At 51.5% G+C, this 23,546-nt stretch overlaps 4 protein-coding genes across 5 annotated transcripts; 3 read left to right on the top strand and 1 right to left on the bottom strand.

Annotated features, from left to right (window-relative positions):
* Nucleotides 1-25: 25 nt before the first annotated feature.
* On the top strand, nt 26-3,679 carry cdc6 (cell division cycle 6 homolog (S. cerevisiae)). Its single transcript, XM_085912183.1, has 12 exons — nt 26-124; nt 679-936; nt 1,032-1,298; nt 1,613-1,812; nt 1,930-2,078; nt 2,240-2,346; nt 2,425-2,564; nt 2,637-2,737; nt 2,815-2,876; nt 2,966-3,141; nt 3,214-3,354; nt 3,425-3,679. The coding sequence occupies exons 2-12, from the start codon at nt 687-689 to the stop codon at nt 3,512-3,514; spliced, it is 1,683 nt and encodes a 560-aa protein (XP_085768309.1). The 5' UTR covers nt 26-124; nt 679-686; the 3' UTR covers nt 3,515-3,679.
* Nucleotides 3,680-4,640: 961 nt separating this feature from the next.
* Nucleotides 4,641-16,282, top strand: myom2a (myomesin 2a). The gene is made up of 40 exons (XM_085911714.1): nt 4,641-4,759; nt 5,923-6,048; nt 6,394-6,489; nt 6,553-6,697; nt 6,767-6,921; nt 6,982-7,074; nt 7,626-7,714; nt 7,788-7,826; nt 7,902-8,066; nt 8,125-8,286; nt 8,349-8,490; nt 8,861-9,060; nt 9,133-9,186; nt 9,465-9,592; nt 9,645-9,840; nt 9,914-9,931; nt 10,380-10,557; nt 10,626-10,747; nt 10,829-10,846; nt 11,080-11,267; nt 11,343-11,469; nt 11,548-11,726; nt 11,789-11,903; nt 11,977-12,136; nt 12,205-12,311; nt 12,386-12,430; nt 12,522-12,661; nt 12,775-12,919; nt 12,993-13,052; nt 13,115-13,182; nt 13,264-13,377; nt 13,441-13,528; nt 13,600-13,638; nt 13,720-13,825; nt 14,299-14,462; nt 14,601-14,637; nt 14,714-14,736; nt 14,803-14,858; nt 15,170-15,756; nt 15,835-16,282. The coding sequence occupies exons 1-40, from the start codon at nt 4,641-4,643 to the stop codon at nt 15,911-15,913; spliced, it is 4,872 nt and encodes a 1,623-aa protein (XP_085767840.1). The 3' UTR covers nt 15,914-16,282.
* Nucleotides 16,283-16,477: 195 nt separating this feature from the next.
* On the top strand, nt 16,478-23,106 carry LOC147057438 (uncharacterized). 2 transcript variants are annotated; one of them, XM_085913047.1, is made up of 5 exons: nt 16,478-16,498; nt 16,606-17,520; nt 17,621-17,785; nt 18,318-18,442; nt 18,575-23,106. In XM_085913047.1, exons 2-5 carry the CDS (start codon nt 17,068-17,070, stop codon nt 20,403-20,405), a joined length of 2,574 nt encoding a protein of 857 aa, XP_085769173.1. In that variant the 5' UTR covers nt 16,478-16,498; nt 16,606-17,067; the 3' UTR covers nt 20,406-23,106. The 2 variants fall into 2 exon arrangements, 1 of the variants encoding a protein (XP_085769173.1); XR_015066130.1 differs by having other exon boundaries at nt 16,483-17,520; nt 18,575-20,984; nt 21,082-23,106.
* lgsn (lengsin, lens protein with glutamine synthetase domain) lies at nt 20,712-23,120 on the bottom strand. The gene is made up of 4 exons (XM_085913048.1): nt 22,428-23,120; nt 22,150-22,316; nt 21,460-21,999; nt 20,712-21,368 (listed from the first exon to the last, which is right to left on the bottom strand). Exons 1-4 carry the CDS (start codon nt 23,014-23,016, stop codon nt 20,712-20,714), a joined length of 1,953 nt encoding a protein of 650 aa, XP_085769174.1. The 5' UTR covers nt 23,017-23,120.
* Between the last annotated feature and the right edge of the window lie 426 nt (nt 23,121-23,546).

A 23,546-nucleotide genomic window follows, 5' to 3' on the forward strand; every position in this document is an offset into this window, starting at 1 on the left:
GGCTCCCACGGCGGTAAATATTAGGCGCTGAAGTTTGCTGCGTTCGAGGGCACAGAGAAGAAAAGAGCAGCAGACCCCCAAAAGACAACACGCAACTTTTTCCTTCAACGACGCTCGCTAAAAGGTGAATTTACAAACACTTTGAGTCGTACCGATATGGCATATTATGGTTTGTCAAATACCGAAGTAAGCGGCTATTGTTGATTGTGTTCGCCCTTTAAACGATCCAAGTCGTATTTCCATTGGATCGACACTTTATGTTGATGATTAGATCAAATTGCCCTTTGACGTGTTCTTTCGACACTTTATGTTGATGATTAGATCAAATTGCGCTTTGACGTGTTTTTTCGACACTATATGTCGATGATTAAATCAAATTGCGCTTTGGCGTGTTCTTGTGTGAAATTGATCGTTTTTTCTCGGCGCTGCTAATCAGATCTTTAGTTTAGCACCCAGAAAACAAATAACTTTTACCGCCCGCGCTGCCACAAAGGTCCACTTTTGGCAATGTTTTTGTCTCGCCAAATGTTTATAGAAAACTTAAAAAAAATTTGCGCATTTCTTTAAGACTGTAATCCCCCCTCCCCCAATATTGAATTCCAAATGAGGTCAAACGCTTCCTGAATAACCAAACATGTCTATGCTCACTCATGACGAGTGTTTTTATTTCTCTTCAAGGTTTGGAGATGCCGAGCACTCGCTCACAGGCTCACGCTCAGCCCACCCTGTCCTTCCCTAGACGCAAATCCGCCAGGGTGGTACCCAAGCACAAAACAAACCCGCCTGAGCCCACCAAACCCGATGGGAAGAAGACGACGCCCGCCGCTCTGTCGCCCCGACGACCGGATGTCAATCACGCCCCATCGTCGCCGACGCAGCTTTCCGTCTCACCGGCCACCCCGGCGAGGCTTCCCCTTAGCCCCCGGAAACGCACAGGTGAGTCTTTGGTCACTCAGATCAAATGCTTTCAATTGGTTCAAAATAGCAACCCTCATTTAATGTCAATCTCTTTTGTCTGATTTTCGTTGAAGGCGACGATAACGCTCTCAACGTGGACACCCCCCTGCTGGCGTCGCCTCCCAAGCAGAGCAAAGCATCCACGCGGGTGTCGCAGTCTTCTCAGCGACGTTTAATCTTCGACGAAAACACCGCCGTCCCGGGTCAACGCAAGCAGACGCCGTCCTCTCCCGTCGCGGCCTCGTCGCCGAGGCGCCCGGAGTTGGTCTCCGGAAGCCCGGCGAGGCCGAGCCCCGACAAGAAAGCCGCGGCGGCGGAGGCGTGTCGGCTCTTCGCCGAAAGTAAGTATTTGTTTTGCCATGTTTGTTGCATCACAAACGTGCGGAAAAGTTGTTAGTTTGTTTCGCTGATTTTTATCTTTACATGAGCCTTTTTAGAGTGCCCTGTCCAAATTAAAGGACAATGTGTTTAGTGCCATCTAGTGGTAAGATAATGTCATGCAGTTACCGAAATTCCAAATATCTTCTCCAAGCAAAATGTCATCACAAACAATTTCTGCTATTTTTTTTAAATAAGTGACCAGAAGTGCACTGCATTTGTAAATGTGATTGAAATTTCGATCCAAATATTTATTTATTTATTTATTTTATTGCAGAGCGGGGCCTGGCGAGGGTGAAGCAGGCGCTGCACACGGCGGCGCCCGAGCGCCTCCTCTCCCGAGAAGCGGAGTGCGCCTCCATCCGGAGCTTCCTGGACAAGACGGCCGTGCGCCGGCTACCCGGCAGCCTTTACGTCTCCGGAGCGCCCGGGACAGGGAAGACGGCCTGTCTCAACTGCGTCCTGCGTGACATGAAGGTAAAGCTCCAACTAAAAAAAAAAACAAAACAAATATGAGTAGGTGATTTTCAAAATCCTTTTCCAGTTATAGTTTTGAACCAAGAGGTCCATTTTTTTTCTCTTTTTGTTGTTTAGGAGGAGTTGTCGGAGGTGCAGACGCTGCTGGTGAACTGCATGAGCCTGCGCAGCTCGCACGCCATTTTCCCACTTTTGGCCAACAAGCTGAATGTGTCTGCCGGCCCCAAAGGTCTGCAGAGACACCTGACCGGACCCGGACCGGCTGTGTGAGTGCACCAAATCCCTGACCAATTGACACCACCATGGTGTAACAAAGCACTACTTTTGTTCAAATGAAGCTTCACAACATAGTTTTGGTGGCACCGAGATGACAACCGATACTGGATTTAGGTTTTCAACAAAACCATTTCAACTTGTTGTTGTTCAGCTTGTTGGTTCTGGACGAGTTGGACCAGCTGGACAGCAAAAGCCAAGACGTCCTGTACACCATCTTCGAGTGGCCACACCTACCCAAGTCCAGACTCTGTCTTGTCGGTAAGAAGGTCGTCGTCATCTACTCGTCAAGATGTCCAGGCCCGATCCACTTTCTAAAATGATCCTTATGTGGCGTAGGGATCGCCAACGCCTTGGACCTAACGGACCGCATCCTACCCCGTCTTCAGGCCAGGCCCGGCTGTCGCCCCCTGCTGCTCAATTTCCCGCCGTACAGCCGAGACCAGCTCAGCGAAATCGTACAAGACCGACTCTCGCAGGTACCCGTGCGATACGCTCACGGCTGTGTTGTGTGTGTCCGGTACCTCATGTCTGTCTTTTATTATCGTCAGGCATGCACGGAGGGCGTGTTGGACGCAGCAGCCGTGCAGTTTTGCGCCCGTAAAGTCTCGTCGGTGTCCGGAGACGCCAGGAAGGCGTTGGACATCTGCAGGTTGGTCTCGGCGGACGCGCCGGATCGATCGTTTGATTATTATCGGTTGCTTGATTCCATGGACGCTGCGTTGGCAGGCGGGCGGTCGAGATCGTCGAGTCGGAACACAGGAAGAAGGCGGATCAGCGTGCCGTCGCAGGTCCGAGCCTCCGCCGTCGCGATGATGTCATCGTCGTTCGTCTCGGGGACGATTCCGTTTTCACGCCGAGGTCACGCGTGCGATTTCAGACTCGTCGAGCGTGTCTGCCGGCGTTCCCCAGGTGGCGCGGGTCCTGTCCGAGGTATACGGCGACCGCATGGCGTCGTGCGCTGACGAAAGTTTCCCGCTGCAGCAGAAACTTCTTGTGTGCTGCCTGCTGATGTTGGTGCGGGCCGGCAAGAGCAAGGAGGTCCCGCTCGGCAAGGTAACGTCGCGGGCGCCAGTCAAACTTTGGCCGAGCTTAGCGCGCTGACCTTTTCTTGTCCCACCCCGGCAGCTCCACGAGGTCCACAGCCGACTGGCCGCCCGGCGCCAGGTGGGCGGGGTCAGCCAGTCGGAGTGTTTGTCGCTTTGCTCGCTGCTGGAGAGTCGCGGCGTCTTCGCTCTCAAGAAGGCCAAAGAAGCTCGACTCACCAAGGTAACGGCGACTCGAGGTTTTTTTTTTTTCAAGACATCCTGTTACGATTCATTTTCTTGCTTCTTTTCAGGTGTTCCTGAAGCTCGACGAGAAGTCGGTTGAACACGCTCTGAAGGATCGCACGCTAGTCGGAAGTATCCTGGCGGCGGGACTTCCGTGATCAATTTGTTTTTATGGATTTTTTTTACTTATTTTTAAATTCTCATTTTTGCTGAGAACGTTGGACAGTTTTTAAAAAGTCCAGAGTTTGTTGTTGTCAATAAACCAAGTGACACTTTTGAAAAGTCGTATTTATTTGGACCTTTCTAAAAAGACGTTGTGCGAATGTGTCAATAAAAACAAATGGACATTTGTTCATGTTTTTTTTAGAGGTGTCAGTTCATCGAGTGATTAACCAAATTCTCCCCACATACCACTGACGGCCGTTTAAATAGGTGGTTTTAAAATAAATATCAATATCTAAACGGCACGTTCTGTGGGATCAGAGAAACCCAAACCAATCATTGTCGGCGTGAAACTTGTCAATCTATTTTCCATGTTTTATTTCCTTTTTATCTATTCTCGATCACTTCCCTGCGCCAAGTACTGCGCATGCGCGTAATTCGCGATTAAAACACCGCGAATTTTGGACACCGGTGTAGTTGGCGCGTTCCCTGATTGACTTTTGAGTGAAAGTGGCTGAACGTCGTGCTGATCAAATTTCTCGCAAAAGAAAGGCAGTTATTTATGGCCTGCATGAATCATGTCATATTTTGAGACGGCGTTTCCTAAAAACAGCAGGTAAGGATCCTGCGCATGCGTAGTAGTCATAAACGGACAAATTGGCTCTGGTTTCCGAGCTGCCGGAAAGATCGTCGCTGACTTGTACAGTAAGACCTCATGTCATGCGCGTCTCAGGAGTTTAAAAATAAATGACTGCTGTCCGCAAGCCAAGGAGGACAGGCCACCCCTGCCCCCATCCTAAAAAGGTTTTGTCAGACTTTTGCCAAATAAAAGCTCTTGAAATTTCTAAGTCAATAAACCATAATTAACCCAATTAACTGCTCAATTGAATCGTTTACCAATGAAGATGTGCCAATTACCGCAAAGCAAAAAGATTGGAATAATTCATTTAATTAAGCATAATAAGGAGGGAACGATGAATGAATGAGTAGATGAGTTAGTAGATGATGCAGATGATCAGAAGCTGGTCTGATGGATAGAGAGAGAGAGAGAAAGCAAAATTGGTAGCTCCAAGCTATATATAGTCGCGGGCGCGTCCATACATGGGGTGGAAGGGGATCGGCATGCCCCCCGGCCCGCGAGGGGCGAATGTGGCCAATGTTTTTCTTCCCACCAGCAAAGTGCCTCCTGATCCACGTCCGCCAACGCCGCCGTTACTTTGCGCTCATTTAATCCCTCGGGGGTAAGTTCCCGCTTTTGTCTCCGCTCGGAATTGTCCACTAACCCTCCTGTTGACATTGTGCCCTCAAAAAAGGATGACAAATACAAGTTGACCGCCCAAGTGGCCCTTCCGACCATGTCGATTCTTCATTTGAGACATTTGGACTTTTTAAATGGGCCTAAATATATTTAGACTTAACACAGCTAAAACTGCCTCGGGTCAAATTGACCCCTCCAAAACAACTTATCTCAAAGTACTAACATTTCTAATCCTCTGAGGAAATTTTATCCCAGAAATTTGAACCACCAGAATATTATTAGCAATAGATATCATTTCAAAGCAGCTTTGGGTCAAATTGACCCGTAACGACAGAGCTGGGTATAGACCAATGAAAATATGAATCGGATGTTATGTGCTGATTGTATTCACAAAAGTCATCAATATAAAGATAAGCAAATGAGCTTAGTCATTTGAGTTCATCCATAAAAATGCAGAAAGCAAAGATTTTTTTGCTAACACGTACTTATCCAATCACGGCTGACAGCTGTGAGCTATTCATAGCCGAGTGCCGTGAGGTCGTCGGGCCAAACATTTTAAAGGCCGCTGAATCTGACCTTGTGATTTTGCGGCTCTTCTCCAAAGCGATATTGCAACCAAATTGCAGTGAAGGTTTAGACTTGGGAATGTTTTATGGACCAAAAAGCAAAATGGCCTTTATGGGGGCAGAATTTTTGTATTAAAAAAAAATAATTGTGAATCAGAAGAAAAATAGCATATTTGACTTTTGTGCCCTGTTTGGCAAAGTGTTGGATTTCTGCTGTCGTGATGATTCAAATGTGTTTGCAAGAGTGATGTCGCCGCCTACTGGCCCGGCATGCATGTTACATCATCTACAGAATTGTTTTGCAGCTCTTGTGTGGACGACGATCCAATGTGAAAGTGTTTAGAAAAACACACGAAAGAAAAAGTTCACATCAGTCAAAGAATTTTTCTGATTGTGGCCTCATTTTGTTGCTTACTGGGAAAAAAATGGTGGTTTTCTTTTTTTCTTGTCTAGTATTTTCCTTTTGTTCAGGACCAGACAGAGAAATGTATTATTGGTGATGTGATGATGATGATGCTGCTGTCCCCCCTCCTTCCCCCCTTTCCCCCCTTCTTGGTTCCACACAAGACTCCTTTTCTAGCGTTCCCGTCATGGCGTCCACAGTCATTCCCTGGTACAAGCGCAAGCGCCACAGCCAAGTGAAAAGCGATCTGGCTTATCAGTACAGCACCAAGCGCATGGTGGTCTCTCAGCAGACCACGCAAAGGTAGCCACGCCCACACGGACGCCTGCCTCTTGCTGCTTTGGCACGGGGTGGAAATTCATTTTTTCCTTCTTGGCCTTTGTGCTGAGCTTTCTGAAGAATGACTCTGCAGTGCTGACGCTTAGCCGCTTCCGTCTGTTGGGAAAATGTCCGAGAGCCCCCCCCCCCCAACCCCACGGCCCGTGTCACAGGGTGCATGACCTACTTGTGGCCACCAGCAGCTTGAGCACCAAATGTCTCTCGCTCCATGTCCTTGCTCTCCTTTCAATTCTAAGGCTTGAGGTTTCCACGGCAACGAGTGACGAGACAAAATGACGCCGGCTGATTTTTTATTTCCCCCCCATTCAGCAAGAAGTCAAGTTCCAAGTCGGCGAGGCAGGAGCAGGCCGCGGCCACGGAGGCGATGGCGGAAGAAACGTACACCATCCCGGTGTTCCGGCAGAGGTGAGGAATGACGGCCTGGCCGCTTTCTCCTCAATGGCCGTAACATTCCATCCGATTCGACAGGACCAGCGAGGAGACAGGAGAGACCGAGGAGTACCTGCGAGTCAGCAAAAAAGTGGAAAAGGGCTTGGCTGCCATCCAGGAGGAACTCCACAGAATAAGGATCTCCACCAAGGCTCAAGTGGATAGTCTGGCCATTGAGAAAGAGGCAAGAGCGCTCCGCTTCTGTCCGCCAAGATCTTTGTTCCTCAAAACGTCCCTCTTTGTGCATCATCAGGTGAAAGAGAAGATGTACAGGAGAGTGGATCTGCTGGAGGAAATCCCCCGCATGCCCGATTTCATCGTGGCTCTGCGGCCTCACACCGTGTGGGAGAAGATGTCCGTCAAACTCTTCTGCACCGTGCTGGGAACCCCCATGCCCGTCGTCAAATGGTACAGCCCCCTACCGCCGTCAAGTTAGACCCAGAGGTCAAAGGTCACGCTTGTGTGCAGGTACAAAGGAGGCGTCCCGGTGGACCCTCTGAGTACTCCCGGAAAGTACAAGATTGAGAGCAAGTATGGAGTCCACAGTTTGATCATTAGCAGGTACGACAGCACAAACACAGACTCGAGATTCCACGGCCGAAGATGATCAGAAAATTCCTTTCGATAGAATTTCAAAGCTCGGCGCCGGCCCCCCTACCCCGACCCTGTGTGTCATTTCAGGGACATCCTGAAGCGCTTCCAGAAAAGTCCGTCCTGTCGAAGAAAATATTTTGTGTCGTAAATCATGTCTGCCCGTAATCAAGTTGAGCGTTGAGCTTCTTTTGTGCGAGGGGACATTTTAGGCGTGAAATGTTTCAAGGCTGTCACTGAGGTAGGGGCAGCCCCTCCTGAGCTCCTTGGAGACTCGTCAGCTGTTTACAGCTCTGCTGACCTTTGCGTCATTGGAGCCTCAAATTCTTGCCTTGCTTTTTTTTTTTTTCAAGCCCACTTGTCCTTCAGACACCCTGCAAAGCCTCGCTGCACGCAGCAGCGGTCCTCCATATAGTCCATGTTGGTCTTTTGATGCAAAACACAACTTTCCACAGTGTCATCCCAAAAGATTGCGCAATTACTCATCGTTCGAGTTTTTGAGCATTGTGGACGTTTTTCAGGTGTGCAGTGAGCGACAGTGCGGATTACAGCGCCGTGGCCACCAACCCCCACGGCACCGCCACCAGCGCGGCCACCGTCGCCGTCAGGAGTAGGTCCACCTAATCAATCGTCTTGACTGGGCGGCCTGAGGACTACCTTTGTGTGTTTGTGTGTGTGCGCAGGCGCAAGTGGAGGCGCATGGGCCAGCCAGATCGGTCTAAGTAAGAGCAGATATTCTTCCGCAAAGAATTGATGAGATGGATGTGAGCAATTGACTGTTTCTTCCCAAATTGTAGTCCCCCGTCTGAGCGGAAGCTACTTCAGCAAGCTGGAGGTGAGCCTGGTGCATTGTTTCCCCGTCACCTTCGGCACGGAGGGCGAGTCGGCCAGTCTGCTGTGCACCCTGGTGGTGGTCCCCGACCTCCCCAACCTGCCCCCCTTGGTCGAGTGGTACCGAGACGGTGAGTCTCATCGCAAATGATTCCGGCGTTGAAGCTGACCATTCTTCTTCTCTTCCAGAAAAACTTTTGCAACCCGGCCCCCTGGTGGACACGTCGGTGGTCGGTAGCGTGGCCCGCCTGGTTCTGCCCCAACTGGCCAAGGATGACGAGGGCCTGTACACCATCCGCGTCTACACCAAAGACGGCACCTCCGAGCACTGCGCCTACCTCTTTGTCTCAGGTAGCGCCCCCTAGCGTGCTAGCTTGTTAGCATTTGCTACAGCTTTGGTCCTGGCTCCCCAGATGCCGCCGCGCCGGTGGCCGGGGCCCCCGGAGCCCCCATGAGCGTCAAGGCTTACGACGTCAACTCAGACTACATCCTGGTGGCCTGGAAACCGCCCAACACAGTCAACGAGGCGGCCATCCTGGGCTACTTTGTGGACAGGTGGGAATGAATGAATTTGAAAGAATTCAATTGAAACCTTAACGTTAGTTGATATAAAATACAAAACAGTCTTAATTACGTATCATAAAATACCAGCATGAACTATTATTGTTGTTATTGAAACCAAATTGTTGATGATTTTTTTTTTTTTACTTAATCTTTGAATGCAAAAGTTTGCCGACCGCTTAGGTAGCACTTAGCATGTGTTGCTAATTTCTTTCTTACGAGCATGAACTATTATTGTTGTTATTGAAACCAAATTGTTGATGATTTTTTTTTTTTTACTTCATCTTTGAATGCAAAAGTTTGCCGACCGCTTAGGTAGCAATTAGCATGTGTTGCTAATTTCTTTCTTTTTTTTCTTCTTCAGGTGTGAGGTGGGCAGCGACTCATGGGTGCAGTGCAACGACGCCCCGGTGAAGGTGTGCAAGTACCCGGTCCACGGACTGAAGGAGGGCCACTCGTACCGTTTCCGGGTGCGAGCCGTGAACAGCGCCGGCATCAGCAGGGCCTCCCGACCCTCCGACAGAGTCACGGCCCTGGACGCCGCCGAAAGCGCCAAGCTGGAAGGTAGCGCTGAAGGTAAATGCAGCGAAAGAGAATCCATGCGATGATTTCTTTTTTTTTTTTTTTGGGCCGTAGTGATAAAGACGCAGGGAAAGTACCATGTTGTTACCAGGAATCATGAGCGGGAAGGTACACCGGGATTTTCATAGCTCCTCACTGTGTGTCGCCCTGAAAAAAAGTCCACTGAAGCAACCTCATAGCTGAGCATGCTTTTAAAGCCACCACCTTAAAGCCGCCTTGAAAGAACCTGATTTGAAACTACTGGACCCAAACGTAAAGCCACCTTGAAAGAACCTTCAACTTTGCAACACCTTGCATGAAACTTAAAAGCCACCGTGTGAAACCTCTTGAACCCACGTCAAACAACCTTCAAGCGCACTTGAAATCTTAAAGCCTAACATGCTTAGACCAGGAGAGCCTTCCTGGCCCGCCCGGCGACGTGCAGGCGTCTGAGATTTCCCAAACGCACGTGGTGCTCAGCTGGACGCCGCCCGTCCGGCGCGGACCGGCGCCGCTCTGCTACGTCGTGGAGAAGGTGTGTCCGCTCGCTTGTGTGTTGGGGTGGTTGCAAAAGTGTGTCATCTCAGTGTTTGTCTGCCGACGGCGAGCCCGCCGGGGCGTGGCATCGCGTGGACGCGGGCGTGGAGCTTCGCTCGCCCCGTTTGGCCGTCTTCCATTTGCCCGACGAGGGCGCTTACCTCTTTCGGGTGTTTGCGTTCAACGCCTACGGCGTCGGCCGGGTCTCGGAGCCCTCGCGGCCCGTGAGGAAGGCCGAGCGGGACGGTAAGGGAAAGCGGGGGTGTCACGTGGTCCACGTCCCGTCATGTCGGTGACCCTTTAAAACGCTGTGTTGCAGGATGCGCCTTTCCTGTCGGTACGTAAGGACACTGTGGTTCACTTTGACTTGCTACACTTTGTTTCACCCTCTGAGCACATGAAGCTTCCTCACATGCGGGTCAAAATGACCCATAAGGAGTTGAAACTCAAGAATGAAATGCTCACTAATGGGGTTAACAATGATGTTGAAGCAATGACTTTTGTTGTTGTTTGTGATCGTTGGTTACTTATTGAGATTTCTATGGCGACGACACTTGGTAAGCAACCACAGAAAGTTTTTGGTATTAAGAAAGAAAGGTTACTTTTTTTTTTTTTTTAAACGAGTCGAAGGTTTGAGGCAAGCAAAGTGGTGTCGTTGTCCTTGGCAACAAGATTAACTCACATCTTTTTTGAATGGCGCACCCTTCACCAGAACTCAACGTGCTCGGTTAGCCACCCCGTCGCTAGCAGCTAATGGCTCCCGTCCGTCTCTCCCGACAAAACAGGCGTGTCGTCCGCTCCCGGCCAACCGGTGGCCACCCGGAACACCAAGTCGTCGGTTTTCGTCCAATGGGACGCGCCCAAGCACGGACAGCAAGGCCTGATGGGATACTACATCGACGCTCGTGCGGTGGGCAGCAAGGACTGGTTTGCCTGCAACCACAAACCCTTCAAACTCAACAGGTCCAACATATCCGCTCATGCGACAACGTCCCTCTTATCTCCTTGTTCACGTTATTTGATCTTTCCAGGTTTGTGGTGCACGGCCTAACGCCAGGGGAGACCTACGTCTTCCGGGTTCAAGCCGTCAACGTCTTCGGCCTGAGCGAAGAGTCCCAGGAGTCGGGACCCATCGCGGTGGAGCCGGCGCTGGGTGAGTACTGCCCGCAAACCTTTGAGCGCTCGCTTGTCTTTTGGGTCTTTCATGTCGTCTGCTATTGTATTGTTCTGCCAGGTGGGGGGTTTGAGTATGGTATGTATGAAACGGTGGTGCTCCCCTAGACCCCGAACCACTCCCCCTTTGATTTGCGCACCAACACCCCCACCTTCTCCTCCTCCACGTGATTTATTCTAGTCACATTTGAAGAGTTGTGAGCTTCTGATCCAACACTGATGCCCCCACCACTCACCCGCCAACGTTTAGATGATTTGATGTTGCATGGGCAAGGAAGGAATGAAATGAATTGACGCTAATCTTTCCGGCAGCCACCCCCAGCGCCCCTTACGGCATCAGCCTGCTGAACTGCGACGGCTCCTCCATGACGGTGTCCTGGAGCAGCCCCAAGAGCTGCGGCGGCTCCAAGATCAGCGCCTACTACGTGGACCGGCGAGATGTCGAAACTCTGGTCTGGAAGGAGGTCAACGTGGGTCCCATCGTGGACCGAGTGTGCACCGTGAGTGGAGCCCATCGGCCATAGCTCGGAGCTCATCGACATATTTGGCAACCAACTTGCCTTGGCTTTCTTTAGGTGGATAATCTGACAGAGGGAACCTTCTATGAGTTCAAAGTTCAAGCAGCCAACGTGGCAGGCGTGGGCGTGCCCTCGGCCCCCAGTCTCCCGATGAAGTGTGAAGCTTGGACCATGGAGCAGCCGGGTAAGCCTCGGCTTCACGTTACACGAGCTATCGAGCTCAGATGCTGAAAAAAAATGTGGTTGGTCATCACGCCTGCAGGTCCAGCTTATGACCTGACCTTCAGCGAGGTCCGTAGTCATTCCCTGGTCCTGGTTTGGAAAGCTCCGGTCTACACAGGGGCAAGCGCCGTCTCCGGGTACTTTGTGGACATGGCCAAGAAGGGCTCGTGCGATTTTGTCGCCCTGAATGAGAACGCCATCAGCCAGCGCTACATGCAGGTGAGACTGAAGAGCTGACGCTTGTTGTTGGTTGGAGCTTCCAGCTGGCCGTTGTCCTGCAGGTAAGCGGTCTGGAGGAGGGCGAGTGGTACGTGTTCCGGGTTCGCACCGTCAACGCTCACGGCATCGGGAGAGCCTCCTTGGTGACCGAGGCCGTCTGCGCCAGACCTCCCCCAGGTAACGCCTCCGCCCAGTCTTCACCGGATCTGCCGAGCAGATCTTCCTCAACGATGCTCGCTGGCGCCTGCAGACACCAAGGAGATCGTGGCCGGCGTGGATGAGGAAACGGGCGACATCTTCCTTTCTCTGGAAGCCAGCGACATCAGCCAAACCTCCGCCTTCGTGTGGTCCAAGAACTACAAGCCTATCGGGGAATGCCCTCGCGTCAACATCACCACCAAAGGACGCACGTAAGATAGCCGGCCCCCGAAACATCTCCAGTCAGAGTCGCGAGTGTTGGAATCGGTGTCCGTTTTAGTTCCCGACTGAGTTTCCTGAACCCCGACAAAGACGACCTGGGACGTTATTCCGTGCTGGTCACCGACACCGACGGTGTTTCCGCCAGTCACACTCTCACCGAGGACGGTACGCCGCCACAGCCGGGCCGTCATCCTCTGACCCAAATCTTTGCCTTCACATCGGATGTCTTTCGTCCACAGCACTCAACTCCATGCTGGAGCTGAGCCATGCCATCAGGAATCCCAGTGAGTGTCACGCTTGACGCCGACTCCTTCCTCTCTTTGGCCAGCGTAACTTGGGAGTCATTGAAACCTGAACTTTGTCTCCTTCGTGCAGTCGTCCCGCTCAAGCACGGCCTGAACTACGAGGTCCTGGAAAAAGGCCTCGTGCGCTTCTGGGTCCAGGCCGTCCAACTCACGCCCGCCGTGACCTACAGGTTCGTCGTCAACGATAAGGAGGTGACCAGCGGCAAGGAGGTAAACGGTGTCTTTGAAGGGTCACAGAAGTATGGCTGCTTCATACCAAGATGGTGGACTTCCTGTAAAGGGTCTTCATTTTCAATTAGCACGTCTTTCGGCATTTGTTTCAGGGCCATAAAATAAGCCACGACGCGTCCACGGGCGTCATCCAGATGATCGTAGAGAATTTCACCCGAGAGAGCGAGGGCACCTACACGGTCCAGATCCACGACGGCAAGGCCAAAACGCAGAGTTCCCTGGTCCTGGTCGGAGATGGTAAACCTCAAGCCGCACTCGCTCGCTGTGGTACAGCTAGCACAGATGCTAACGTTAGCATGTGTCCGTCCAGTCTTCCTGGCTGCTCTGAAGGAAGCCGAGTTCCAGAGGCGAGAATACGTCAGGAAGCAAGGTAAACTCACGGGGTTTATCTTGTCCGTCACTTTGTTTTTCACGTTGTCTCCTCACTTTCAGGTGCACATTTCTCCGAGTCTCTGGGTTTCGCCGTGACGGAGGACTGCACGGTGATGCTGGCCTGCAAGGTCCGGCAAGGTCGCCTTTCTGGCTGGCGAACGCGGTCATTGCCTTGCGAACGCGGTCAACACCTGCGTGGCTCTTTGTAGGTGGCCAATGTGAAAAAGGAGACCACCTTCCACTGGTACAAAGAAGATGTGGAGATGGTTCCGGAAAACCCCCCCAACGTCATGTCGGGAGCTTGCGCTATCCCCATCCCGCTGGTGAGGAACTCACTCCTGGTGATTAACGGACGGACGGATTGACTGCTTTCTTGCTGGTTTCAGTTTTCCAGGAAGGATCAAGGTGTGTACAAGGCTGTGATTGGAGACCAGCGCGGAAAGGACACGTCCACCTATGACATTTCCGGACAAGGTACGACCGGTGCTGCACTCTTCATGTTCCTGTTCACGCATGGGGTTCTAACACACGTTCTGTCTTTGCAGTCTTTGATGACATCATCAACGCCCTCGCTAGGATCGCCGGTGGGTCCGCAATATTGCTAGTAGACGTATGTACGTGTCTCCGTTGCTGCCGTGGAGACAATGAAGGATTTTGTGTTCCAGGCGATTCGGCCTCCGAGCTGGTGCTTCAATGTACTCCGGAGGGTATTCGTCTGCAATGCTACATGAACTACTACACGGAAGAGATGAAGACCGTCTGGAAACACAAGTACCCTTTTTGTCTTTTTTTTTGGTTTGTCATTATTTGCCAGTTATGTCACAGAGAGAGAGAGAGAGAGAGAGAGAGAGAGAGAGAGAGAGAGAGAGAGAGAGAGAGAGAGAGAGAGAGAGACTTTATTTATCCCCGGGGGGAAATTCAGTTGCAAGCAGTTAAGTGCATAAATAAACAGATAGACAATATAAACATCAGACACGAAAAAAATAATAACAAAATAAATAAACAGATAGACAAAAGCAATAACAAAAGAGAGGAAGAGAATAGATCTGATTATATTACATCAATTAAATAATAATAATTTCTATTGTTTATTTTATTTGTATTATTTATTTATTTATAACTATTTATTATTATATAATTATTATTAGTTTGAAAAATATAAAATGAATAAACAATAAACAGTTTCATGACCGTGAACGCTCAGTTAGCAAGCCAGTTACCCCGTGTGACATCACACTCTGTAGGGAGAGCAAGATCGCCTCCTCGGAGAAGATGAGGATCGGCGGCACGGCCGAGATGGCCTGGATGCAGATCTGTGACCCGTCCGACAAGGAGAAGGGGCTGTACACCATCGAGATCTCCGACGGTGTCAAGACCCACGCCAGGACCTTTGACCTTTCCGGACAAGGTATGGTCTACCTCAGATAATGTCATTGTTTCCGACTATCATAACACAAAAAAAGTCTCAAGCACGCAGGAAATGTGCCATTTATCAACGTGACTTAATGGAAGCTTTGAGGTTGAAATGTCCTTTGTCGTTGGGCAGCGTACACCGACGCCTACGAGGAGTACCTGAGACTAAAGTGAGTCGTTGGTCTGTGTCAATATTGACCCCTCACTGCTTCTTCCAAGAAAACTTAACTCCTTGTGTTTTTTCAGGGCTGCTGCCTTTGCGGAGAAAAGTGAGTATTTCCACTCATTCGACGTGAATGCACGCCACCCGTGCCTTTAAACGTTTGTCTCCTCAGACCGCGGCCGAGTGATGGGCGGCCTGCCCGACGTGGTCACCATCATGGAGGATAAGGTACGTTGGACAAGACTGGGTTCCGACTAAAATACTGTGTTCACTCGCTCGCAAACGCTAGCAAGTCAACCTCAGGCGGAGCTTCAGTTCCCCTGCCGCATTCCAAAGTCAGCCGTGTTGGAGCCCGCGGGACATAAACACCGGCCACGCCCTCCCCATTTTAGCATACAGGGCGGTAAACAAACTGAAACAAAATGTATTTTATACATAAATATATATATATATTATAAATATATTTATGATATAGATTTATGATTTGTAGTGGTCTCGCTATTTTGACAATCATTCTACTTGTCCTTCCACTCGTCCAGTCTCTGAGCCTGACTTGCACCGTGTGGGGCGACCCCACCCCTGAGGTGACCTGGTTCAAGAATGAGCAGGAGGTGGTCTCCAACGAGCACACCAAGATCACTTTTGACGGCGGAAAGTTCTCCAGTATAGTCATCAACCAGGTGACGCCCGAAGACTCGGGCAAGTATAGCATCAACGTGCGCAACAAGTACGGCGGCGAGTTTGTGGAAATCACCGTCAGCGTGTACCGGCACGGAGAGCAGATCCCAGAGTCTAAGATGGGCCAACCCAAGATGGCCTCGCCCGCCATCATCCCGGCCTCCACGACGCCCACCCCCGCCCCGTCTAAGTCCCAGACCCCGGCCATGTCCACGAAGAGCCCCACCCCAGCCTCCACCCCCAAATCCCCGACCCCGGCCCCCAAATCCTCCACCCCGGCTCCCAAATCCCCAACCCCGGCCCCCAAGTCTCCCACTCCAGCTCCCAAATCCCCAACTCCAGCCCCCAAATCCCCAGCCCCCAAATCCCCAACCCCAGGCCTGAAATCTCCTACTCCAGCCCCCAAATCTCCCACCCCAGCCCCAAAGTCTCCCACTCCAGCTCCAAAGTCTCCCACTCCGACCCCCAAATCTCCAGGCTTTAAGTCTCCGACACCATTAGCAAAGTCCCCCACACCCGCCCCTAGTCCTAAATCCCCAACCCCCGGTGTCAAATCGCCCACTCCATCAAGAGTCATGAAGTCTCCGACCCCACCCAGGAAGTAGTTGGTGGCCCTAAAATCCCCCTCGCCTCAGCTTAATCTCCAATTCCTTGGGAATGTCTCCGACTGGTGACCCCCAGCCCTGAAATCCCCAAATGATGATTCTGCAATTCTATTGTTTAGATCGTCTCAAGTTGGCAGCATTAAAGAGAGATCTAGCATACCGTTTTTTTCCCCTTCTTGTTTCTAAAGTATATACCCGCACATCAAGTTTGAAATTAAACAACCAAGTCAAGAGAGGCGACCACAAATTAGCATTTTGTGCTACGTCATGACTTAGGCTCCACAGTCTCCTGCTGTTTTTCTATTTTTTTTTTCTTCTTGTTTTGGGGAATGTGGAATGCAAAATATCCTCAATAAACAATGGCACTGACGTATGGACCTGGTCTTAGTTTTTGTTTTGTGGTGTCATCTGTAAGGCCCGCCGGCTAGCTGAACAAACTCGCTCCCGGTAGAGCCGTGGGCGAGGCTTGTCGGTGTGTGTAGCCGGTACAACAGGTTGTTCATCCGCAAGCTCAGTGTGCGTGACGCCACGCAGGACTTGACATCCCCACAGCTAAGCCGAGCCCTGTCAGAACCAAACCAAAAGGTAAGTTCCGGCAAGTGCTAGCGTGTGCGTTCCAGGGATAGACTCGCCCAACTTTGTTTACTCACAGTGGACCGACCGGTTCTGGTGTTCTTTGCTCAACGTATTAGCTGCAGGGTTAGCAAAAGAGACGAAGAGAGAAGACAAAAAATGAAGGATAAAGCAACTGGAATCTCGTCAGCACGGAGCCCATTCGTGTGAAGGACTTGGAGACATCAAGTCTGGAAGTGCCCATCAAGTATGGCTGTCTTGATTTGGGCAGAGGACTTAGACTTCATAGAGTGGACTTGTAGACTTTGTAGAGTGATCTGGTAGATTGCCAATCTAGAGCACACTTGTAAACTTGATAGACTTTTGGACATTGCAGAGCCGGTCTTGAAGGACTTGATGGAGGTGGACTTAAAGTACCTTTGACCTTTGTGGATGGAACTTGGATTTGTTGTCTTTGCAGAGTGGACTTGCAGACCTTGAAAAATGTAGTCCTTTCCAAAGTGCACTTGTTGACTTGAAAATTGTAGCTCAAGTTCAGATTTGAAGGAGCAGACTTTTAGACTGAGAAGGTTGGGGACACCATGGCGTCCAAGGAATCTTTGCTGTCGGGCTTGTCTGCTCTGAAGGACGACGATCCTCCTCCTTACATCCACCCTCACTACAAGGAGTCCTACCGTCTGGCCATCTACGCGTTGCTGTGCGGAGGCAAGGATGCCTACAACGACTTCCTCCAGGCCGAGCAGATCAACCACTTTCTGTCTGAGAAGGAGATCTGCTTCATCTTGGAGAACGCCGAAGTCCCCCTGCTAGAGGACGTCGACGATGCGGAGGTGCGGCGCCCCGCAGGGGAGCCGGGCCCGTCCACCTACTTCCCGCTGGAGTCGGACGAGGAGGTCCCCGACCTTGAACTGGGCTGGCCCGAGGTGACTGTGGAGGACCAGGACACTAGCATCAGTTTACTCTTCCATCCACCCAGGGCCAACACGCCCACCATCAAGGAGGTGATCCGCAAGCAGATCCAGGATGCCAAGCAGGTGAGTCATTGTGTCCCCATAAAACAATATTCATTCAATATTCATCCATCCATCCATTTATTTATTTATTTATTTATTTATTTATTTATTTATATTCTAGATGATCGCCATAGCCATGGACGTCTTCACAGACGTGGACATTTTCAAGGAGGTCCTGGGCGCCACGCTGCGGGGGGTGGTGGTCTACATCCTGCTGGATGAGTGCCACTTTGGCAGCTTCCACGCCATGTCGCACAGAGCGGGCGTCAACATCCAAGACCTCAAGGTGACGATTGAATCCCGCTTGAGTGACAAGCGCCTGCTAACACACATCCATATGTTTACATGATTCATACTTGATCGAATTCCAACCTGAGGTTTTCTCCAGAGCTAGTAAGAACCCAGGAAATGGTCAAAATGTCTGTTTGAAATGAAAAAAAGGAATAATATGCTCAAAAGCTCCATTGCTCACGTGATCACGTCTTCCATTCCTTTATTATGAAAAAGACGGCAAGGGTAAATGCTCAGCGTGAGTTTCGACGCGTCCGGATTTTCTTGTCAAGCAGCATCGACTTCAACGGAACAAACATAAATCAGTCCTCGACTTCAATCAATCGTCAGGCAGCGTGTTTGGTCTTGAAGACCTTCATGGAGACACGCCTCCTGTCGATGTCATCTTTGACATTTCTACTTTGCTCACAAAGATGTCAAAAACATCCAGAATCGTCAACAACATGAAATGTACTGTAGCGGCGGGCCCACGGGATTCATGTATCAAAAAAAGTCAAAGACTCATAGATTGGAATTGTCACCATCAGAACATTCGCGTGCGGACGGTGCGAGGTCAGCAATATCACTGTCAATCCGGCGTCAAGTTTCACGGCGGCTTGGAGCAGCGATTCATCCTGGTGGACTGCCGCAGCGTTTTGTATGGAACCTACAGGTGAGAATTCATCCAATGCTAACAGTTGCTATGCTAACACATGGCAAGAGAAAACCCAAAGGCAGATTTTACGAACAAAAAGCATAATAGCTCTCTTTTCAAGTCTTAACCAATGGATTCCTTCCCTTCCAGCTACACGTGGTCTTTTGAGAAGATCAACGTGAGCATGGTACTGGTGGTCACCGGTCAATTGGTGAGCTCCTACGATGAAGAGTTCCGCCGCCTCTACGCTCGCTCGACCGTCCCCGAAGCGTTGCAGGAGCGGTCGCGGGCCGAGTTCCTGAGAGACGCGGCGCTCCTGCGTAGTCCAAACTCCAGTCAACTTTCACTGCATCAACTCCACGTTCGATCTCGAGGAACCCGCGGTTTGAGGGCTCAGGATGAGCTCTTGGATAAACCCGCCATGATGACCAGGGGCCTCAGCATGCAGGACCGCCTGCATCTGTCCCACTTTCCCGATCACATGACAAGAGGCCACAGTTTTGGTGGCGAACTGCAGAAGTTAAACTCCATGACTCGGCTGAGGATGGGAACCAAAGACATCCTTCCAGACAGGAGCGCTTCCGGCCTGCCGGTGCCCAACCGGATGTCTCACCAGCTCGTTCGACACCAAAGTCGCTACGGTCTGGATCAGAATCTGATCCCTTTTAACTCCGAGACCTCCCTTCACAGGTGGAAGATGGATACGTACCTGAACAGCCAGGCCAACCTGGACGGAGCGTACGACGCCTTGTCCCCGCTGACGTCGCCGTACAGCAGTCGCACGGGACTCAACGACCATCAGCCGCCGGGGATCCACAACAGATCCAGGGACATCAAGTCTCGCTTGGACGAGATCCGGCAGAAGAGATTGAGTTTACAGGAGTTCAACAATCTCAGGCAAAGCCAAGAGTCCTTGCGATCTATGTATCAAAGTCTGGATCGACCCAAGTTCAAGTCTTCGTCGAGAGGCCTCGACGTGAGGCAGAATGTCGTGGAGGAGGACGCCAACCACAAAGATCTGGATTCGCAGCAGGCGGATGACAGCAGCCGCTCCACTTCATACTTTGACATCCAAAGAAGTCCCGAGCAAAAGGCAACCCCAGCGTATGAATGGTATGAACCGCTTGCCAGGACTACTTCAGCCACCCAACTGGAGGACAAGCTCAAAGAGTCGCCCCTTAAGTACCCCGGTGGTCTCCAGCGCCCCAGAACCATGGAGTCTCTCATTGAAATCCCAGAGGAGAAAGAAGGTTCCAGTAATCCCGTCACTAGTGCAGATGTTCTCAAAGACAGAACCAGAAACCAAGAGAATATTTCCAAAAAGTACTTGACTGAGAAGAAATCAGGATCTCATGAGACAAAGCCGGATTCTCAAGAACTAAAGTCGCCTCACGAAAAGGAAACTCTTCCAAAGATCTCGACTGGCTCGGAGGGGAAAGGTCACCATCGGGAGGATTCGACGCTTCAGCGGAGGAATTCCACTAGAGTCAAAAGCTCCGAGGAAAAGAAGGCTTCCAAGAAGGAGGAGAAATCCCTCCAAAGGAAGGCCTCGTTGAGATCTCAGAACTCTTCCGGCTCAAACTCGCGGGCGTCTCCTGTGGGAAAAACCGCCACCGAGCACAGAAGCAGCCAGAATTCCATCGGGAGATCCGCGGCCGAGAGCGAAAAGCCAAAGTCTTCGTTCACCTTCCACCGATTCTCATCTCAGCGCTCCAGCAAACGAAAGCCCAACCCGACCGAGACGGCGCGGGAAAATCCAGAAGAGCAGGAAAAGGCGGCTTACGAGAGCCGGCGGGAAAAGGCTTACAGCCGCTATGAGTACCTGCTACATTCTAGCGTCCCGTTGCACAAAGCCAAGCGAGGCGACGGAGTGCAGCTCTCAGACAACGACCCGGCGTACCAAACACACGCCGGCGGCGCCGACAACAAACTGGGACGGTTCATGCAACGGGTTGGGAATCTCATTGGGAAGAACAAGTAGACCAGAAGACGGAGAATGTCGTCAGGTGCTCGCAATCTTCTCGCTTTGAAAGGACACAAAAGCAATGTCTTGTATCTCTCAACGCCAAGTTCCTCAGCCTGAATGAAATATAACCGGATCTCTTTGACTAGACTTGACTTGGTATTTCAAGACAACTCAGGACTGAGACTTGAAACTTTACAAGTCACATTTCAACTATAAGCTATAAAAACAAGACGACACTTTCTACTGCAGCTTTATTTGTTAACTGTACCACGGTAGCAATGACACGTCCATTTGAATATTCGATTTGATCGTGGCAAGATTCTAGATAAAATATTCCAGGCACTTGTTCCTCTCGTCGTCCAGTTCCTGGGTCTCAATCTCAAACTTCTTCATGGCGATGAAGTACTGGACAAAGGGTTCCCCCAAGGCACTGCGGATGACGTGGTCTTCGGCCAGGGCCTCGAGGGCGTTGTCCAGTTTGACGGGAATGGCAAATTCCTTCTGCTGACCGGGCGCCTTGTGCAAACCGCCCTCGATGCTCAGGTTGCGCCGGACGCCATCCAGTCCGGCGGCGGCGGTGGCGGCCAGAACCACGTAAGGGTTGGCCATGGCCGAGCCCAGCTTGTTGTCGATGTGGGTCTCGCGTCCTCCGTGGGACTTGACGTTGAAAGAGCTGCTGTTGTCGTTGCAGCCGTAGGTGGCGTACAGCATCCGTTTCGGGTCCTTGACGGCCTTGGCCATGTGGCTCCGGCACCCGAGGCCCGGCGACATCAGGCAGCTGAGGGCGGCCGAGTGCGTCAGGAGCCCGGCCAGCCACCGCCGGCCCATGTCGGAGAGCTCGCCCGTCGCCTTCTCCCCGCTTTGGAACAGGCTACGGCGACCGCCGGCGTCCCACAGGCTGTGGGAGAGCACGCCGGCGTTGTAGAGGCCGTCGTCCGTGAAGAAGCTTGCGATGTAGCTGTGCTTGCGGGCCATCTCCTTTGGTTCGCAGGACCGGAAAGAAAGAGAGAAAAAGAATTTGGCGCTACGCCAGACCCTGGGACTTGAAATTAAGCAGACAACTTTGAACCTTGATGCCGGTGCGAAAGGTGAAGGCGCTGTCGGCCGCCGCGATGCCAAATTCGGGCCTCAGGTTGATCTCCATCTGGCCCGGCCCGCTGGCCGAGGCCATGCTGTCTACGTCGGCGCCCATGCAGTACATGCCGTCCACCAGCTGCTGGAAGAAAGGCAGGTCGTGATTACCAAGCAGCGTGGTGGCAGGAAACAGCAGCGTCTTGGGCCCGATGCGGTCCGGCGCCCCCAGGACGCAGCACTCGTAGGTGAAGGAGGAGCGCAAGGAGAAGCCCAGGCTCTGGAGCTGGCCCAGGAGCTGCTTGGCCAGGAGTCGAGGAGACGTCCGCAGGGGGCTGCCCGTCACCGTGCACGGGTCGCAGATGACTCTCGCCGTCTGCTCGGCCCACGGGAGGATCCGGAAAGTGGACAGGTCCGGGATCAGGAGGATGTCACTGCTGAAGTTGGCGGCGTTGGCGTGGTCCACCTCGTTGCTCTTTGGACTCAGCGTTAGCTCCAGGTAGCTCCTTGGCATCGGGATTCCGTACACTGCCTTTTCCTGGAATGAAGGTTAGATAGGATGTTGGAGAGATGGATGGATGGATGGATGGATGGATGGATGGATGGATGGATGGATGGATGGATGGATGGATGGATGGATGGATGGATGGATGGATGGATGGATGGATGGATGGATGGAGGTTATTACATGAAAGAAGCGGACAGGCACAGTCTTGGATCTGGACACTCCGTGCAGGTCGGTGGCCTCGAATCGTACAAAGTTGATGTTCTCCCTGGCCATCTGCTGCTTGATGCTCTCCATGCTGGAGATGAACCTTTGATTCCCTGACGCGTCCAGGTTCTCGTTTCCGTGATCTACAGACAAAAGTGGGCCTCTAACCGTCAGGCTCATGTCTGAAAACGTTTTATCATCATCATCCCCCAAAACATCTGCACAATCCCCGTCGTAAATCCGTCACAACCGACCTGTATGAGGAGCTTTGGTCTCTCCGCGGGAGCCTCCGCTGTTGCATATGCGGGTCGGGAATTCTATCTGCCTATTTGTGTTGGCATCGGGCCTGAACGAGCTGGATGACTCCATGGTGGGAGGCACCTGAATAGGAGAATTCTCTCTGGAAGCATCAGGCTGAGGTTTGAAGGTACTGAACGTTCTTTGTGGGCTGACGTCAGGGCTGCCGCCGCTGCCCCCGTGGAGGTAAGAGTAAGGACTTCCTCCAGGGTGGAGACCCGCTCCGTCCCTCAGGAAGCTCTTCAGTTGCTCCACAGTCTGCCTGTGCGGAGCCCGACTCAGAGGAACCCGAATCAAGTCACCCCCGACGTCTGGTCCCTCCATCGCAGGTAGGTCCAATGGCTCAGTTGGAGGTCCACCAGAGGCAGGAGAGTCTGGAGGTTTGTGCGAGAGTCGGACCCAGTCGATGGGGGGCGTGACTCTCACCCCTTTCCTTCTCTGCACGCTCATTCCTGTGCCGTCCATTTGGTCTTGGCTCCTACTTGGGCTTTTGCTTGAGTCCATGAAGTGCGGAGTAGTCACCTTGGAATCTTCAGAGTCATTCATTTGTACTTTTGAATCAACTCTGCTTTGTGGAATTTGATTGTCAAGTGAGGTCCTCAGTGCCACATAAATTTTTATACACAATTGGTACAATGGTGGAAGGTTCTTTTTTTTTGCCTGCCCCGCCCCACAGCAGCTGGGGATTGACTGGCTCCCACCGACCCGCCCGCCGGACAGAGAAATGACATAACTTCAAACCAATTGGCGACCATTTAGGGGGCTTTTGTGTCCCAGCGGTGCAAAAATGCCGAGCTCAGCTGCTTTTTGCCTTTCCAGAAAGACGGCAACCAAAGTGAGGCTCGCGTGTAGAGACAACAGGAAAGCGCCAGGAGCACATATAGTGACTTTGATTGACAGAATGACACTCCAGGTTGGATTGTTTGTTTGTGTCTGAATTTTCTGTCCAGCAAGTCTTGGTAGATTTGAAGACTGGAATTAAAAATAAACAGACACAACATAAAAAATATATATATAAAAAAAAAGGTTGAGAAAGGTTGGTTTGTACTGTGTTGAATGTTCTCTAAATGTGTTTG

Source organism: Syngnathus leptorhynchus, chromosome 5 (genome assembly GCF_054491065.1).
Source record: "Syngnathus leptorhynchus isolate UIUO chromosome 5, UIUO_Slep, whole genome shotgun sequence".
Taxonomy (NCBI): Eukaryota; Metazoa; Chordata; class Actinopteri; order Syngnathiformes; family Syngnathidae; genus Syngnathus; species Syngnathus leptorhynchus.

Coding starts and splice junctions, on each gene's coding strand:
- cdc6 (XM_085912183.1), top strand. CDS start 687: ATGCCGAGCACTCGCTCACAGGCTCACGCTCAGCCCACCCTGTCCTTC. Junction 2,877..2,965: donor GGATCAGCGTGCCGTCGCAG/GTCCGAGCCTCC, acceptor GTGCGATTTCAG/ACTCGTCGAGCGTGTCTGCC. Junction 3,142..3,213: donor AGGAGGTCCCGCTCGGCAAG/GTAACGTCGCGG, acceptor CCACCCCGGCAG/CTCCACGAGGTCCACAGCCG.
- myom2a (XM_085911714.1), top strand. CDS start 4,641: ATGCCCCCCGGCCCGCGAGGGGCGAATGTGGCCAATGTTTTTCTTCCC. Junction 6,922..6,981: donor CCCATGCCCGTCGTCAAATG/GTACAGCCCCCT, acceptor GCTTGTGTGCAG/GTACAAAGGAGGCGTCCCGG. Junction 8,067..8,124: donor GGTCGAGTGGTACCGAGACG/GTGAGTCTCATC, acceptor CTTCTCTTCCAG/AAAAACTTTTGCAACCCGGC.
- LOC147057438 (XM_085913047.1), top strand. CDS start 17,068: ATGGCGTCCAAGGAATCTTTGCTGTCGGGCTTGTCTGCTCTGAAGGAC. Junction 17,786..18,317: donor TCAACATCCAAGACCTCAAG/GTGACGATTGAA, acceptor TGTCACCATCAG/AACATTCGCGTGCGGACGGT. Junction 18,443..18,574: donor GTTTTGTATGGAACCTACAG/GTGAGAATTCAT, acceptor CTTCCCTTCCAG/CTACACGTGGTCTTTTGAGA.
- lgsn (XM_085913048.1), bottom strand. CDS start 23,016: ATGAATGACTCTGAAGATTCCAAGGTGACTACTCCGCACTTCATGGAC. Junction 22,000..22,149: donor TGCCTGTCCGCTTCTTTCAT/GTAATAACCTCC, acceptor CCTTCATTCCAG/GAAAAGGCAGTGTACGGAAT. Junction 21,369..21,459: donor CCTTTCGCACCGGCATCAAG/GTTCAAAGTTGT, acceptor TGCGAACCAAAG/GAGATGGCCCGCAAGCACAG.